This window comes from Setaria italica, chromosome IX, assembly GCF_000263155.2.
Source record: "Setaria italica strain Yugu1 chromosome IX, Setaria_italica_v2.0, whole genome shotgun sequence".
Classification (NCBI taxonomy): domain Eukaryota; kingdom Viridiplantae; phylum Streptophyta; class Magnoliopsida; order Poales; family Poaceae; genus Setaria; species Setaria italica.
The window spans coordinates 48,866,367-48,883,009 of record NC_028458.1 but is presented as its reverse complement, the minus strand read 5'-3'; the positions used below and the strand labels follow the sequence as shown (position 1 = coordinate 48,883,009).

The 16,643-nt window shown below is 53.3% G+C and overlaps 1 protein-coding gene across 1 annotated transcript; it reads right to left on the bottom strand.

Annotated features, from left to right (window-relative positions):
- Window positions 1-14,384: 14,384 nt before the first annotated feature.
- LOC101779217 (senescence associated gene 20) lies at window positions 14,385-15,547 on the bottom strand. The gene has a single exon (XM_004986984.3). It carries the CDS (start codon window positions 15,162-15,164, stop codon window positions 14,769-14,771), a length of 396 nt encoding a protein of 131 aa, XP_004987041.2. The 5' UTR covers window positions 15,165-15,547; the 3' UTR covers window positions 14,385-14,768.
- Between the last annotated feature and the right edge of the window lie 1,096 nt (window positions 15,548-16,643).

The window sequence follows — 16,643 nt, the reverse complement described above, 5'->3', positions numbered from 1 at the left end:
AAGGGGGAGCAGGCTGGTGTTGGCCCGACCCTCCTTGGTTGGGCTCGCTTCTCCACCGTCGGTCATGAGCGCGGCGGCGGCCGGAACGGAGGCGATCCCCGTGGCTGCGATGGGCCCCGCGGTGGCGGTGACTCTGGCGATTCCTCCTCCGCCTGTTGTGAGCACGGCAGCAGCCGGAACGGAGGAGGAGAGGAGGGACGCCAGGCATCCTGCCTCACCCGGCGAAGCAACGCTTGGTTTGCCCTCCTGGTCAGAGTTGTGGGAGACTGGAGGAGCTGCGATCGGGCCTACCGTCATAGCGGTGGAGGTCAACCTGGCCCCCGAGCTGGCCGAGGCCCAAGCTTGGGCAAGTGGCCTCCCCAGCCTGACTAGGGTTGGCACGTCGGAGGCTGCCGGGACGGAGGGAGCACAGTCACTGGCGAGCCACGACATCTCGGTGGTGGACATCCCCTCCAACAGGGTGGTGCATCCGATCGTCCCATCATCTCGGGAGCGGGCGATGATCCCAGTGTCGCTTGGTGCCACGGGGGCCGGACCTTCCGGCGGATTGGGGGTAGCTCATGAGCTGGTGTGGCCCTATTTAGATGAGCCGGGGAGGCCCGGTTCGTGCTTCGCGATGGGAGGGAGGATGAGCATTGGGGCCTACTCGATCGGAGTGGACTGTCGGTGCAGGCCGACCTCGCCGTCTCCACGGCGAGACTCAAGAAGGTCCTGGAAAGGGTCGAGCTCACCCATCAGGCCGTGTCCGTCGACCTGCCGTGCATCACAGAGGTAAACTTTCCATGATCTTGGTCTTGTGTGAGACATCTTGGAGTTCAATAGTTGGTTCAGTGCACCTGCTCTTGTCTTACAGGACTTCGAGGCGACGTCAACTCGTAAGTCCCGGTTCCTCCGGGAGGAGCACGGTCGGCTGGAGCAAGAGAGGGAGGCGTCGGCAGGTTGACGAGCTCATTCGTGAGCTGGAGGCTGCCCGTCGTGAGTCCCAGGAGGTGGAGCGTCGCGCGGTCGAGCGGGCGATCGTTGCTGAACACAGGCTCGCCACGGTGCAAGCTCACTTGGTGGAGACCAAGCCGACGGTCAGGGAATGCCAGGTGGCTTTGGGGCCAGAGCAGATGGCTCGAGCGCATGCCGAGCAGAGGGCGCTATCATCAGAGCAGGAGGCCGCCGCGCCGAGGGCAACTACACGGGGTGGAGGAGTCGGTCGGTTGGCTGAGCAAGAGGGTGACCCAGCAAGAGTAGGTGCTTGCTATCAGTGAAAGCGTCCGCCTTGGTATGTGTCTTTTTAGGTCCTGGTTGTCATTTTTAGTCCTTCACCTAGCTCCTGACTCTATCGTTTGTACCCAGAGCTGGGTTAGGATATCAGCCTTCTGCGACGAGAGCTGGAGCAGTTGGAGGAGAGCCGCGCGGCAGCCGTCGCCGCCAAGGAGGGTAAGTTTCGCTGTCTTGAAAGTTTTAGTCGTGTTGCCTTTTATTTGACATGGTGTCTTGTGCAGCCTTGGAGTCGGACGTGAAGGCGACCCAAGTGGTGGTTGGTCGGAGCGCGAAGGCGCTAGCCCGGTCCCTACAGGAGTGCTCCATTAGTGAGGGAGAGCTCGACCAGCTCCAAAACGTGGCGCATGCGGTGATCGCTGATGTGCTTGGGCTAGGTTCGAGCACCAGGACGCCTGCCATCCAGCTCGCGGAGATTCCGGATGAGGTTTGGGCGCTCATCTCCGAGGGCGTGTTCCACGAGGCGTCGGGGGTGTTGACGTTTGTGGTGACCCACCACCCCAACCTGGACATCGTGGCCATCTGCGGAGGGTACGCCGACGGGTGGAGCGCGGACGAGATCCAAGCGCTGGGGGAGAGCTTGGTGCTACACGCGCAGGCGGTCGCCAAGCATACCACCACGTAGTGGGTGATGGAGGCTTGTCTCTCAGTGGAGGCCGCAGGCATGGGTCAAGAAGGCATCACCAATCCTGATGAAGCGGTGGAGACCGGGTCAGAGCAGAACGTCCACGCCAACCGCACTGCCAGCTGACGCAATCGGGGGGTAGAATTAGAATTCCACAGAAGTAGATAGTTCTTTGTATTATAACGAATTTTACGGGAACTGAGAGCCCCTGAATGAACAATTTAAGTTCTTAGTATTAATCGTGAAGGGGAGCTTGTCCCGCCTGTCCTCGTTTTTGCCCTTAAGTAATTCTATTTTTTGCCCTTTTCCTTTCAAACCTGCTCGTTGATTGTAGGCTGCAAGCTTTAGAACCCGTGCATGGCCCGCGAGGCTCAACTGCTCATAACCATAGGTCATGGTGGGGTTTGATCGGTCGAGAGGCTGAAGCATAAGTTACTTAGGATAGCTAGAGGAACGGGACACCCTTTCATTCGGGCGCAGCGCGTGATTGCACGAAAGTAAGGAGGGGGTGGTACCGCACCCCCGTGGAGGCTCCGAGCGACCCCAGCCGAGAGTGCTTGGGCTGGGGTACCATAGGAGTGAGTGTTGAATGGAAACGACGTAACTGCTCAATGTTCCAAGTGTTGGTGAGGATGTTGCCGTCATCGTCCTTCAAACGGTAGGCACCTGGTTGGATCACCTCGGCTACCGTGTACGATCCTTCCTATGGCGGAGAGAGCTTGTGTTTGTCCTTAGTCGATTGGGTCCTCCAGAGTACGAGGTCGCCGACCTGGAGGGTCCTCCCTTAGATTTTTCTCTCGTGGTACCTGCGGAGGGTTTGTTTGTAATGAGCAGAGCGAGTGATGGCCATCTCTCATGCCTCCTCGAGCATGTCGACCGCGTCCCGCTGAGCCTCTACGGCTCGGTCCAGGTCGAAGGCCTTTACCCTTGGAGCGCTGTAATCGAGGTCGGATGGCAACACAGCTTTGGCTTCGAACACCAAGAAGATGGGGTGAACCCTGTGGATCGGTTTGGGGTCGTTATTAGGCTCTAGAGGACCGCTGGGAGCGCTGTGACCCATCACTCGGCATGCTTTTTAAGCCGGTTGAAGATGCGAGGCTTGAGTCCTTGGAGGACCATGTCATTGGCCCGCTCGACCTGACCGTTGGTCCGCGGGTGCCCGACCGAGGCCCAGTCGATCCTAATGTGAAGCAGCCCCACATAAATATAGACTAAATATGATACAAATATCAGTCCCAGGAGGCTGATAACACATTTATTCAAAGAGATAGTTCATAAACTGTACAACTCCCGAGGGAGTGGGCGCGAAAGCCATGCCGAAATGATAAGTAAATAAACAACAGCAGCGAGCCAAGCTACTATCAAGAGACAGCACTCAGGACGACACGACACCGAGCGCGGGGACCGCGGCGAGCGCGCTCACGCTGGGGAGGTCGGGGTGCGGGCGCGGCGAGCGTGGTGTGCTGCAGCGGCTTCACGAGCGTAGCACGGGACGCTAGCATGCGACAGACACGGTGAGCACGCACGCGCTGGGGCCATGTCGCGGTGCGGGGAGCTGTGATAAGTAGGGGCGCGCTAGCGCAGGGCGCTGGTGTGGGCGAGGGCGAGCGCGTGCGCGAGGGGGTGCTGTGGGGCGCAGCAGAGGAGGGCAGGCGTGGGGTCAGGCGGGCTAGGCGTGCGCCAGGGGGTGCAGCGTTGGGTGCTTGGGAGACAGGTGCGGCTGGTGTGGGCTCAAGGGGCAGCGTGTAGGAGGCCAGGCGTAGCAGGAGCCAAATGCTGGAGGCTAGAAATGAAACCGGTGCTTGGCCAGGAAAAAGAACCATGCGTGCAGCTAGGAAAGAAGAAAGGAAAAAATAAAAAGGAAGGGAGAAAAGAAAATAAGGGAAATAAGGAAGAGAAGAAAAAGGGAGAAAAAGGAAGGGTAGGAAAATGAGAAGAAGGAAAGAGAGAGACCGCAGTGATTGCGGAAACGGTCACGAGCATGCACGGTGGTCTTCAATCTAGCACGTGGCGTGACTCACGGAGAGGAAAAAGGAACGGACGTCGGTCGTCTTCGGCGATGGGATGGCGAATTCGCCGGGAAGAGAAATTTTTGAGAGCTCAAACAGTAAAAAGATTTCGAAAACAATTTTAAGCACGTGATTTTGGTTGGTGAATTTTTCGGGCATCACATAATGCCATATCCATCACAGAAGTTCAGGAACTTTTTGTCAGTAAAGTTTGTTCCGTTGTGAGTGATGATGCAGTTAGGGACACCAGCCGATAAATGATGTCGAGGAAGAACTTGACCGCCTGTTGCGAGTGGATGTTTGTGATGGATTTCACCTTGATCCATTTGGTGAAATTGTCCACCGCTACAAGCAGGTGAGTGAAGCCACCCGGGGCCTTTTTGAGGGGCCCAACCATGTCGAGGCCCCAGACCGCGGATGGCTAGGTGATGGGGATGGTCTGGAGCTCCTGCGCGAGCAGGTGAGTTTGCCGAGCGTAGAACTGGCATCCCTCACACGTGTGGACAACCTCCTCTGCGTCTCGCAGCGCCGTGGGTGAGTAGAAACCTTGGCAAAAGGCTTTTCCGACCAGCGACCTTGGTGCCGCATGGTGTCCGCAGATTCCGGCGTGGACTTCGAGGAGAAGTCATTTCCCCTGGTCGATCAGGATGCACTTCATGAGTATTCCCGACGGACTCCATTTGTAAAGCTTGTAACCGATGGCGACGAACGTCTTGGCGTGTCGAGCGACTTGTCGCACTTCACTCCTTTCCGGTGGGAGGACCTCCTCAAGGATGTAGGCGAGCAGCGTCACTCTCCAATCGGCCGGGTCGAGTGCCATTATGTCGGTGCCACCAGGTCTGGTCGCCATGAAGGCGTAAGGGTCGGAGCCCCCGAGCGCCTGGTCTGGTCGACATGGAGGCGTAAGGGTCGGAGCCCCCGAGCGCCTGGTCGGGGTCAGGCCGCATCGGAGCATTGGAGCTGCTGAGCGCCCGATCGGGGTCAGGCTGTGTCCGGGTTGAATCCTCTCGGACCCGGGCAGATGGCTCGTAGAGGTCCTTTGCAAAGACCCCATCAGGAGGTGGACCCCATTTGGCTGCGAATTTTGCATGGAAGTCAGCGACAATGTTGTCCTTTCACGGGACATGATGCAGCTCAATCCCTCGAAACTTGTCTTCTAGCTTGCGCACCTCTTGGCAGTACGCCACCATGAAAAGGCTCTTATAGGAGGACTCCTTCATAACTTGATCGACTACTACTAGCTCCGAGTCGCCGCGGACATAAAGCCGCATTGCACTGAGCTCGATGGCGATACGCAACCCATTAATGAGGGCCTCGTATTCTACAACATTGTTCGAAGCCAAAAAAATGGACACGGATTGCGTAGCGGAGCTTGTTCCCATCTGAGGAGATCAGGACCACTCCAGCCCCCGAGTCGGGTGCCATGACCAACCCATCGAAGTACATCATCCCGTACTAGTGGGTGACATTTGGGGTCGGGATCTGGATCACCGTCCATTCAATGATGAAGTCGGCCAGAGCCTAAGACTTGATCGTGGTGCGGGGGACATACTTGATGTTGTGGCCCATGAGCTCGAGTGCCCACTTGGAGATCCATCCTACGGCGTTGTGGTTGCGGACGATGTCCCCTAGCACGTACGAGGTGACGACCGTGAGCTCGTGGTCGGTGGAGTAGTGCAAGAGCTTTCGGGTCACCATCAGTACGGCATACAGAAGCCTCGGGACCTAGGGTAGCAGACTTTAACATCGGTAAGTACCTCACTAATGAAGTACACCGGTCGCTGGACCTTTAGCGCGTGACCTGCCTCTTCCCTCTTGACGATGAGGGTGGCGCTGACCACATGGTTGCTTGCTGCGATGTTAAAGGAGGAGAGGTTCTTCCCGTTTGGGAGCGACGAGGATTAGGGATGAAGTCAATGATGCTTTGAGGCTATCCAAAGCCCGTTCTGCCTCCTCCGTCCAGACGAACGCATATGTCTTCTAGAGAAGCTTGTAGAGAGGCATCCCCCATTCGCCTAGTCGGGAGATGAATAGCCTTAGGGTGGCCAAGCAACCAGTGAGCCTTTGCATGCCTTTGACGTTGCGTATGGAGCCCATGTTGTTGATGGCCATGATTTTTTTGGGGTTGGGTTCAATGTCACGCTCGGACACGATGTATCCGAGCAGCTTCCCCTTCAGAACCCCGAAAACACATTTTTCGGGATTCAATTTGACGCTAAACCTTCAGAGGTTCGCGATTGTTGCAGCTAAGTTCGCGATCAGGTCACTTGCTTGAGCTGTTTTTACTACTATGCCGTCCACGTAGATAGAAATAGTTGGTTTCGGCCGCTCGACTTGGTCGGGTTGGTCGGGCGGATCGATCTGGTCGGCAAATCATCGCTGCAGGCACCGTTGATAGGTGGCGCCCATGTTCTTCAAACCGAACAGCATGGTCACGTAACAGTACGAACCATACGGGGTGATGAAGGAGGTCGCGACCTGGTCAGTCTCTTTCATCTCAATCTGGTGGTAGCGTGAGTAGGCATCCAAAAAAGAGAGGATTTCGCATCCTGAGGTGAAGTCGACTATCTGATCTATACGCGGTAAAGGAAAATGATCCTTGGGACTCACCTTGTTAAGGCCAGTATAGTCAACACACATTCTCCATTTCCCATTCTTCTTTTTTACAAGAATAGGGTTAGCAAGCTAGTCAGAGTGGTACACCTCCTTGATGAAACTGATGAGTTTGGCGATTTCCTCACCTATGGCCCTGCACCTTTCGTCGACAAAATGACGCAGGTGTTGCTTGACGGCCTTTGAGCCTGGGGGCGATGTGTAGTGCGTGCTCGACGACCTTCCTCGATATGCCTGGCATATCAGAAGGCTTCCATGCGAAGACATCCCGATTTGCGCGCAGGAAGTCGACGAGCCGACCTTCCTATTTGGTTGGGAGCTGGGTCCCGATTCGCACCGTCTTGGTCGGGTCGTTGGGGTCGACCTCCACTGCCTTGGTTTCCTCGGTCAGATGGAATGCGCTCGTGGAGGTCGGCTCGTTGTAGTCGGGGACCGCCGGTGCCGCCGCGTTCCCGAGCTTTGGGAGCTCGACGGAGTGACGATGCCAGTGGCGAGCTCGTAGTGCTCGTGTTCACACGTGTAGGCGTGCGAGAAGGTGCTACCCACGGTGATGACATCGTTCAGACCCGGCATCTTCAGCTTGAGGTAGGTGTAGTTGGGGACTGCCATGAACTTGACCTAGCATGGTCGCCCCAGGATAGCGTGGTAGGACCCCGGAAACTCCACCACCTCGAAGGTCAGGACCTCCGTGCGAAAGTTGGCGCGGTCACCAAACGTGATGGACAGGTCGATCTGCCCGAGCGGGTATGCCAGCAGCCCCGGGATCACACCGTGGAAGGGTGAACTCACGGGGCGGAGCTCCGACTAGGAAATACCCATGGCGTCGTGGGTCTCGACGTACAAGATGTTGAGGCTATTGCCCCCGTCCATCAGCACCCTGGTGAGGCGCTTCTTGCCGATGATGGGGGTGACGACAAGCGGGTAGTGACCCAACCGGGGGATGTTGGGAGGATTGTCCCTCTGGTCAAATGTGATCGGGGAGTCCAACCGGTGAAGGAAAGAGGGGATGGCCAACTCGGCGATGCATAGCTCTCGATAGCGCACTTTGCGCTGGCTTTTGCTGTGGTCGGTGTCGGGCCTTCCGAAGATCATGAGGCATCCCTCGGGGTTGGGGAAACCATCTCCATCCTTGCCCACCGCGCCTCCCTTCCTAGCCGTGTCCTTCCACGGACTCTTCATGAGCTTGTCGAAGTGGTCGGGCTGGCCTTGTTTGGGTTGCTTGCCCAGGTGCTCGGTTGCAGCGACCAAGGTCGGGTTGGTCGATCGGCGCTGGTCCTTTTTGTTCTTCTTGCCCCTCTATCTGGAGGGGTCCTCGTCCTGGACTTCATGCTTGGCCTTGCCCTTGTCCCGACCAACGCTGAAGACCGCCCCGATCGCCTCCTCGCCGGAGGCGTGGTTCGTGGTGATGTCAAGCAGGTCGCGAGTGGTCCGGGGCTTCACGCAGCGGAGCTTGTGCACCAAGGACTTGCATGTCATCCCGGAGAGGAATGCGCTGACAACGTCCGCGTCGACGACATCAGGAAGGGAGTTGCACTGCCTCGAGAACCTGCGAATGCAATCCCGCAAGGACTCATTGGGCTCCTGCTTGCAACTCTTGAGGTTCCAGGAGTTCCCGGGATGGACGTACGTCCCCTGGAAGTTTCTGACGAAGACCTTCTTGAGGTTCGCCCAGTTGTGGATGCTATTGGGCGGAAGGAATTCAAGCCATACCCGAACAAACTCTCCTACATAGATCGGGAGGTACTGGATGATGAAGTAATCATCATCCGCTCCACTAACTCGGCAGGCAAGCCGGAAGTCTTTGAGCCATACACCGGGGTTCGTCTCCCCAGTGTACTTGGCGATGTTGGCAGGTGGTCGGAAGCACTATGGAAATGGTGCTTTTTGGATGCGGCGACCAAAAGCCCATAGTCCCGGGCCATGTGAGCTAGGGCTCCGATCGCCGTACCGATCGCTCAGTTGGCCGCCACGCCTAGGGTGCGTCTCCTCGTACTCCTCGGTGGGCCGGCTGGGGCCCACGCCGCCTGCGCTCGCCGCTACCCGGTGGACATCGGCGTCGTGCTGAGCCAGGCGTTGGGTGTTCATGACGCTGCGAGCGTCACAGTTCGGTTCGAGCCACTTGCAGACATGTGGTCGTCGTGGAGCAGGTTCCGGGTCGGGTTGCGGCGTGACCGCGATGCCCTGCCCCGCTCGAGGCGGCTGCTGTGGTGGGCGGACGGAGCGATTCGACTAGTGCGGTCCCAACACCCCGGTCGGGCAAGAGGCCGCATGCCGCTATTGCGGCACAGAGCTCTCCGCCTGCTAGACGGCGGTAGTCTCCTTCAGTGCTCGGACGTTCCGATGGATCGCTTGCTTCTGGGGTCGGCGGGCTCGGGGAGGCTGCGCAGTAGCATCGCCGCGATAGCGATGTTTTGGCCAGCCCAAGCTAACTGAGGGGGATCGTCTCCCCCGGCCAGGATGTTGCGCTGGACCTGACGGGTGCAACCTCGAGCACCGCTTGCTGGGTTGCGCGTGCGGCTCAGAGCACTGCGCTGGGCGTGCCGGCGCGGGTGGCTGCTAACTCTGCCGCCACTGTCGCAGCCCGTCGTCGTGCTCCTGTGCACGCGCTAGGTCCTCCGCATGATGGTCGGGGGAGGGGGGGGGGGTGAGTCTGCTAGGCCCCCACGTACCTCCGGTGGGTGTCCAGGAGCATCCACCATGGCGCACTCATGGGACAAGGGATGGCTAGGTGCCAAGTGGCCGATGCTGGAACCATCGCTCTCGAGCTGCCATCGTTCGGTGATGACAGGTACTGATACCTAAAGATTGACTTGGATCGATGTACGCATGCAGGTGTTGGTGGCAGTCGTCGCTGCTGATGCTGATTAGAGACTACTTTTGGTGCCAGGTTTCAAGGTGCAAACAAGTAAGTAAAGCAGAAATATAATGTACTCGCTCCTACGCGAGAGGGACACCGAAAACTAAACGAGCAGCCTTGAATTTCATGCAAAGTACTCGTGTTGACATTTACATTTAAGTCAATCTTGGATTACGATAATGCACACGTCAATCTAATGGAGGAATCAACTGTCGCTTCAATTTTACACCGTTCCACAGTAGTGAAAAGAAAAAAGGGCAGACAGAGACCGTGAACAACCAGGAGTTTCTCTCTTCTTGTTACTAAATATCGTATTTGTACCAGCTGCAAATGTGCAATGAATACGGGCAATCTCGGCTATATTCGTCACATAATCACATTCACTGTTAGCTAGGTTACCATGAGTCTTTGATGGAGGCTTGGAGTATCTAGTCAGAGCTAGCATTACCTGGCCTATATAAATCTACTTTTCATTTTGGCAACTATGTGCGCACATGAGGACCGAATCAACGGAATATGATGATACCAAATAAAGCTTATAAAACTTTGTGGCACGTAATAAAATTTTCGGAAGTATATATGATCAGCAAGTAGTTAAGCGCACAAATTGAAGAGGAAAGAGTTAAGCTTGCTCCAAACCCGAGCTAAAATGAGACCCAAACTTAGGGGGTGTTTGGATCTTTAGTCTGGACTAAAATTCATATCACATTGAATATTCAGAGACTAATTAGGAGGACTAAACATGAACTAATTATAAAACTAATTACACAGATGGAGGCTAATTCGCGAGACGGATCTATTAAGCCTAATTAATTCATCATTAGCACATGTTTAATAGATTTATCTTGCAAATTAGCCTTCATCTGTGCAATTGATTTTATAATTAGTCTATGTTTAATACTTCTAATTAGTATCTAAATATTCGATGTGACAGGAATTTAGGGGGTCTTAAGGAACCAAACACCCCCATTATCATGGTCATGGTTCCTATACCTGCTAGGACTGCGCTATCAATAGCTAGCGAAGCACCTGAAAGCCCGAAATCAGTCTCCAGAATGCTGCCCGCGGAACGAGAAACGATTGAACGAACTGGTTCCCACTTCCCCGGGAGCTGAAAGCCCGAGAGCACCCGATCGAGAAAAAGGGTGAACGACCTGCGATGCATGGTAGTAGACGGCTGGAGCGGTGGCTAGCTGCCTAGCATCCTCCTGCGCACCGCGGCACTGGTGCCCATACTACACTGTGCCCAGATGATAGCCACTTAGAAAAAGGGCACTGAATGAAAAACAGCTGCACGGGCAGTAGTACGTGCAACAATCCAATTCGACATGCAGACCACACACGTGTGGGGCAGCACGACGTACACATGATTCACGATTCCATGCAAGACAGCAAGCGGATAGAGTGTGGCAGGCCCTGCCAGCTATCGCCCCGACGTGGTTGTGATTGCATTGCATGGTCCGACTGAAAGCTTCGCTGCACCTCAGCTGTTTGCCTGTTTCAGAGTTTTGGCTTGGTCTGCCAGCTGCTCCAATTTCTTACTTTTTTGAAACGAACAGACACGCGAGACAGATACCTACACCATGATTGCATATATGGTTCTATAGTTTTTATACACATAGTAGTATAATAAAGTAAGAATAGAATGGAATATGAATACTTAGAAAAAAGTACAACTACAGGTATGGTGCCATTACTTAATCGTTAACCTGCATCGATCGACGTAGCTCCTAGCTTCTGGAATGGTAAACGAAATCCGTTCGTCGTAGATGTTGTTTTCGGTACCTGCTGGTTTGGAAGATTTCAACTCCGCATAAGTAGGGGTAGGCGGGTAGCAGGGTAAGCAGCAATGTACAGTACCAAATGAGTACTTGGGACGCTGAAACTTCAAATAGGTGGTCTTTAGTTTCACGCGTGTACTGGTGTTGGAACTTGGAAGTCACATTGCACGCACCTGCTTAACAATATGCCTTGTCCGGCCCGTGATCTTGGACGATACTGTACGCGTCAGTGACGTCATCCTGGTGGAGAAATGGGCCTATCGTCTCGGTTCTGTTCCAAGGCATGGCATGGAAAAGAAAACGAGCAATCAGAGAGCCGGAAACGACGAGGTGGTAGTGTATCCTTGTTCTTAGATATTGTAGCACTTATGCCAGCTGTAGATATGTGCAATGAATACGACCGAACTCGCCTGTATTATATTGCCCATCATCAATTTTGAGAGTGTAAAGTGTAAACAAGTAGAGTTGGAGCAGCTAATTGGAGCACACCAGGTGTATTATTGAGATTTTTCTAAAACGTTTTATTTTGAAATTGGAGGTTCTTTTACAACCTCCACCGCCCCATGTCAATCTATGAGACGCTAGAAAAAAATGTTAAACTTCTGACAGATAATAGAAATATCCGTCCATCAATTCAGAGGACTCTAATCACCATTGAAAATAATAGTCACTTGATCCAATATAATCTAAAGAAACATCCTAAATCTATATCTAAATTCTTCATGTATATCATAAATTAAAAAAGAAAAATTCCTCAGATGTCCCTAAACCTTAAATCATTCCACTTTCAGTGACTAGGGTCCTACGTGTCTATGACACACCGATAGCACATGAGAGATTATGAGTTTTCCTGGTGGCCTATAAAGAAATTCCCCTAAAAATAGCCTAAAATAACTCCCTAATCTTCATCTAAGTTACTCACCTATGCAACAATAAAAAGTAATCTAAAATGACCCTTAAATTTGCATATGAATTACCCACATCTAGCGTTATTAAAAACAATAACCAACCCTAAATCTGCATCTACCATTACAAAAATATATCCTAAATACCATCTTTAAGTATACAAACATAACGCGTGTCACCATGTATACATGTATGCAGGATGTGATAAGAATAAAGATTTTGATATTATACTAATTTTGATGTTAAACACATAGCCCAAACTAAGAATTTAACTAAATATATTTCAAACATATATGGATGTGAGATGCAAGTTAAAGGAACTATGAATATGGATGGCAAAGTCTATAAAGTAATTGCTAACTAATTCTATACGTACCATTGTGCTAGAATATTTAACAAATTAGAGACAACAATTTTGATTATTAGCTAGGACCTTAACTTTTTTATTAGTTTCTAGATATATGTCTCTCATAATTACTAGTTCGTGCATTCAGGGGTTGATGGACTAGTGAAATACTGTAACTCAGGCCGCTGCATGTGACTGATCGTTGAGTGTTCCTTCTTATACAACATTTTACATAATTGAATTAGGGGTCTGTACACCGGTAGAAAACTGTGTATTAGTTCCAGTTGGAAGGGTGCAAATATCTCGAAAAACCATCCGGGATAAAGCAATCGAGACAAAAGGGGTGTCTTTTATCCCGGGTCCCTCATGCCACGTCAGGCGCGGTACAGACCTCCTTTTATCCTGGTTAGTAATACCAATCGGGATAAATGGTTTTGCAAAAAAAATTAAAAATAAATAAATTCCCGGGGGTCCCAGGAAGGCCTCCCCAGGGATAAATGATTTTCACGTGTAGTTTCCTTGCCATCCCACCTACACACCACATCTAACTATATGGGGGATCCAATCCTTTTATACTAATTCGTGGGGACCCTTTTATCCCGGTTGGAAACACCAACCGGGATAAAAGACCCCCCTTATATCCCGGTTGGTATTACAAACCGGGATAAAAGGGTCCGAAGGATTTAGTCTACACGTGGGGACCCTTTTATCCCGGTTGGTGTTTCCAACCGGTTCTTTTTCAACCACCCGTAAGGGACCGTTTTATCCCGGTTGGAGTTTCCAACCGGGATAAAAGACCCCATTTTATCCCGGTTGGTGTCGTAAGCTTTAGTCCCAGGTGGTAACACCAACCGAGATTAAAAGGGTGACCTTTAGTCTCGGTTATTCTTACCACCCGGGACAGAAGGGTCCCCCACGGGTAGTTGATTTTTTCACTCGGGACTAAAGCGTCCGCCACGGGTGGCTGATTTTTGAACCGGGACAAAAGGTGACTTTTAGTTCCGGTTGCAAATAACAACCGGGAGTAAAGCTCCGCACACCCCCTTTTGTATCGGGCCTACTTTAAACTGGGATTAAAAGGAGGCGCATCGAAAGTCAATTCTCTACTAGTGGTAGAAAAAAATGAAAAATAAACTAATTAGGCGATGTAGACATGAGGCACGATGAAATGCTAAAAAGCATAGCTGATTCTGTGGCACAAAAGTTTTGCTCATATCATGGTTCCTACTACCTCCTTGCACTTCCTAGGACTGCGGCAAGTAGATTAACGCAGCTTGAAGCCCGAAACCGGAATCCCGAGATGCTGCCCACAGAACGAGATACCAATCGGTTATTGTTCTCTGCACCTCGGATGATTTATGAAAATGACAGTCCAATTCACAAAAGGTGGGCACAAAAGTGGGAAGCGTCAGTGCGAGGGGAGACGAAATTCCAAACTCGGCGTTTCTTCTTCCAGAGATATCGGGAATCCTGACGACATCACATCATCACAAATTTTAGGTTGGCAGTGTCGAAAGCAACCCCTGATGCTCGCCGGCCCTTGGGTTCGGGAGGAACAATCCTCTGAATCTATATCGATCCTTTGTGTCAATCGGAAAGCTCAGGAACAACCTATTAAACTTCTGTGTTGTCAAGTTCATTTTCTTTGGGTTTCACTCTTGTTAAACTTTGGGCTTCTGTAAGTTTTGTTTGGCTTTCATTCTAAACAAGAACGTGTATACTTTTCAGAAGAAATGTAATTTGAGAAGCGCCGTTGGTGAACAGGAACTGCCAGCTCCTGAATTCTGAAATCCATGGGGGATGAACCCCACACTTTCACGTGAGTAGGTAGGTAGTTTACTCGCTTAAATTTTGCCCGGTTTTAGAATTTCTGGTCAAATTAAATTACGCAGAAGAGACACCCAGCGTCTGTGTCCGTTTGAAGTCCAAGTGATCAAGTGGACGTAAAAAGATAAATAAGTTTGCTATAAAAACAAGAAAAAAGAACAGAGGGGAAGAGAACTCGAACCCTCCAGCTCAAGCAGCTTTCATTCATCCACAATTTACCATCATTTCCATCAGACCGTAACGGATCATCACAACAGCAGCAGTAGTAATGGCAGTACACACCATAGTCCATGACTTGACTTATCGGACTAACACTACTAATCCAGCACACACACGCTAAGCAATGCAACTGCCAACTGGTAACGGAACCTCACAACTCGGAGCAGTTCAGCTCAGCCCATACGCATTCGTCTTCACCGATTAACTGGCTTCGACGTCACCGACTAGAGAAGTTGCAGATTATTTATGGACTAATATTAGTAGTATATGTAATTATGGAGGGGCGGCCGATCTTGCTGTCTCTGTTGTCGATCGATCAGATGGCGAGGACGAGGCCCGGCAGCGACTTGTGCGCGCGGTCGGCGCGGCGGCTCTGCCACAGGCACTTGGGGCCTGCGGACGAGGAGGCGGAAGAGGGGGAGGAGGAGGAGGAAGACGCGGCGTCCTGCTTGGGAGGAGCAGCTGCAATGGCGGCGGCGTTCTTGGCGGAGGCGGCGCCGGAGAGGAGGGTGACGGTGAGGTCGGTGTTGAAGTACTCCCTGAGCTGGGTGATCACCCCATCGGGCCCGACGGTCCAGGCGTGCACCCAGTAGAGCTGGCGCGTCTCGTCTGCGCCCTCGGCGATGACGGTGGAGCCGAAGGCGTCGACGGAGCGCGGGGTGAAGGCGAAGCCGCCGTTCCCTTTCTCGGCGCCGGTGAGGAGGCGCATCATGTGCTGGCGCGCGGGGGGGCCATGGAACCACCACTCGAGGTCGGCCGCCAGCAGCTCCTGCGCCCGTCGCGCGTCGCGAGCGTTGAGCGCCTCGTAGAGGCGCAGCACCAGGAAGCGGTTGCGCTGCTCCTCCGACTCCTCCACCACGAGGGCGGCCAGCTCCGCCGCCTCCTGCGGGCGCGGCGAGGCCGCTCCCTGACCCTGGTGGTGGGTAGCCAGCTCCAGACGCGAGCCCCGCGCAGGCTCCTCGATCGACCCCTTCGCTGGGGAACGGGGGAGGCCGCCCTGCCCTGCAACGGAAAAGCAGTACTCGAAGCAGAGAGATGGAAACGAAACGAAACGAAACGAGGACACGAGGCCGGTGGACTGGTGGTGGTGGGAGGTTGGCGAGGCGCGAGCGGGTGGTTTATATAGAGCGCCGCGGCTAAGCGTTAGATTAGCAACTAGGTCCTGCGTTTCGCACAAGATACTTAGCGTGTTTGGGACTCCTCTGCTCCAAGTTTTGTAGCACCGCTCTAAAACCATCTCGTCACTCCACCAATACCAACTTCGGAAAAAAGTTGGATCCAGAGGTCAACTCCAAGATTTTTCTGGAACTTCTCAAGGATGCTTAAAAAACATAAATTTCATATCTTCTCTTAGAATTGGGTGAAAATTACCCACCAATACCACTATTTATGCGTACCGGTTCGAGATAATAATAGATCAACAACCCACGATTGTTCATCGCCGCCGCCAGCCGCCCCCTCCCCTTCCCTCTCGGCGACTAATCTGTTATGCCGCCGCCGCCTCCTCCCCTCCCTCCGGCGCCCTAAGAACCGGCGGCATTGCCGGCCCCGGTGAGGTCCGCGCCGCCACCGCGGACCTTCGCGAACCCCTCGTCGTGCCACCATGCATCCGTTACTCGCTCTCAATCGAATTTACGCTTCAATTCGCCGCCTTCTGACACCCTTGCGCGCCGCCGTTTACATCCCTACCCTGTCGCTCGTTGGGAGTTGAGATGCTTCCCAAGGCCTCCGCGTCGAGAGCACGTAGCTCCAGCCTCCAGAGACGGGAGAAACGGCGAGGCGGCGCTCGCGGAATTTGTTTGTCGCGCGGCTTCCTTTGCTCGTCATTGTGAAGCCCAAACTGATTTATCCTGATCACCACAGATCACTTACTGCAATTGTTTCTCATGCTGCATCCTTGGATCATAAGCTCGTATAGTATTTCGCTGGATACTTGGATAGTTGGATGAGATGCTAACCCGGTTCAGTTACAGCTTCTTGTGTTCTGGGCTCCTTTGGCAGGGCTCCTCGCGAGGGGCTCCTCGTGCGGAGCCGGAGCCGGAGCCGCGGAGCCACTTTTTTGGGCTCCTCCATGCAGGCCTAAAACGGCTCCGGCTCCTCCCAAATGTGCCAAAAAATGGCTCCGCGGTCAATGCCGTTTGGTGCGGCTCCGGCTCCTCCGTGCTTCGGTAAGCGCACGGAGCCGGAGCCG

Excerpts from the sequence above, each read along its gene's own strand:
- LOC101779217 (XM_004986984.3), bottom strand. The coding sequence starts at position 15,164 with ATGATGCGCCTCCTCACCGGCGCCGAGAAAGGGAACGGCGGCTTCGCC.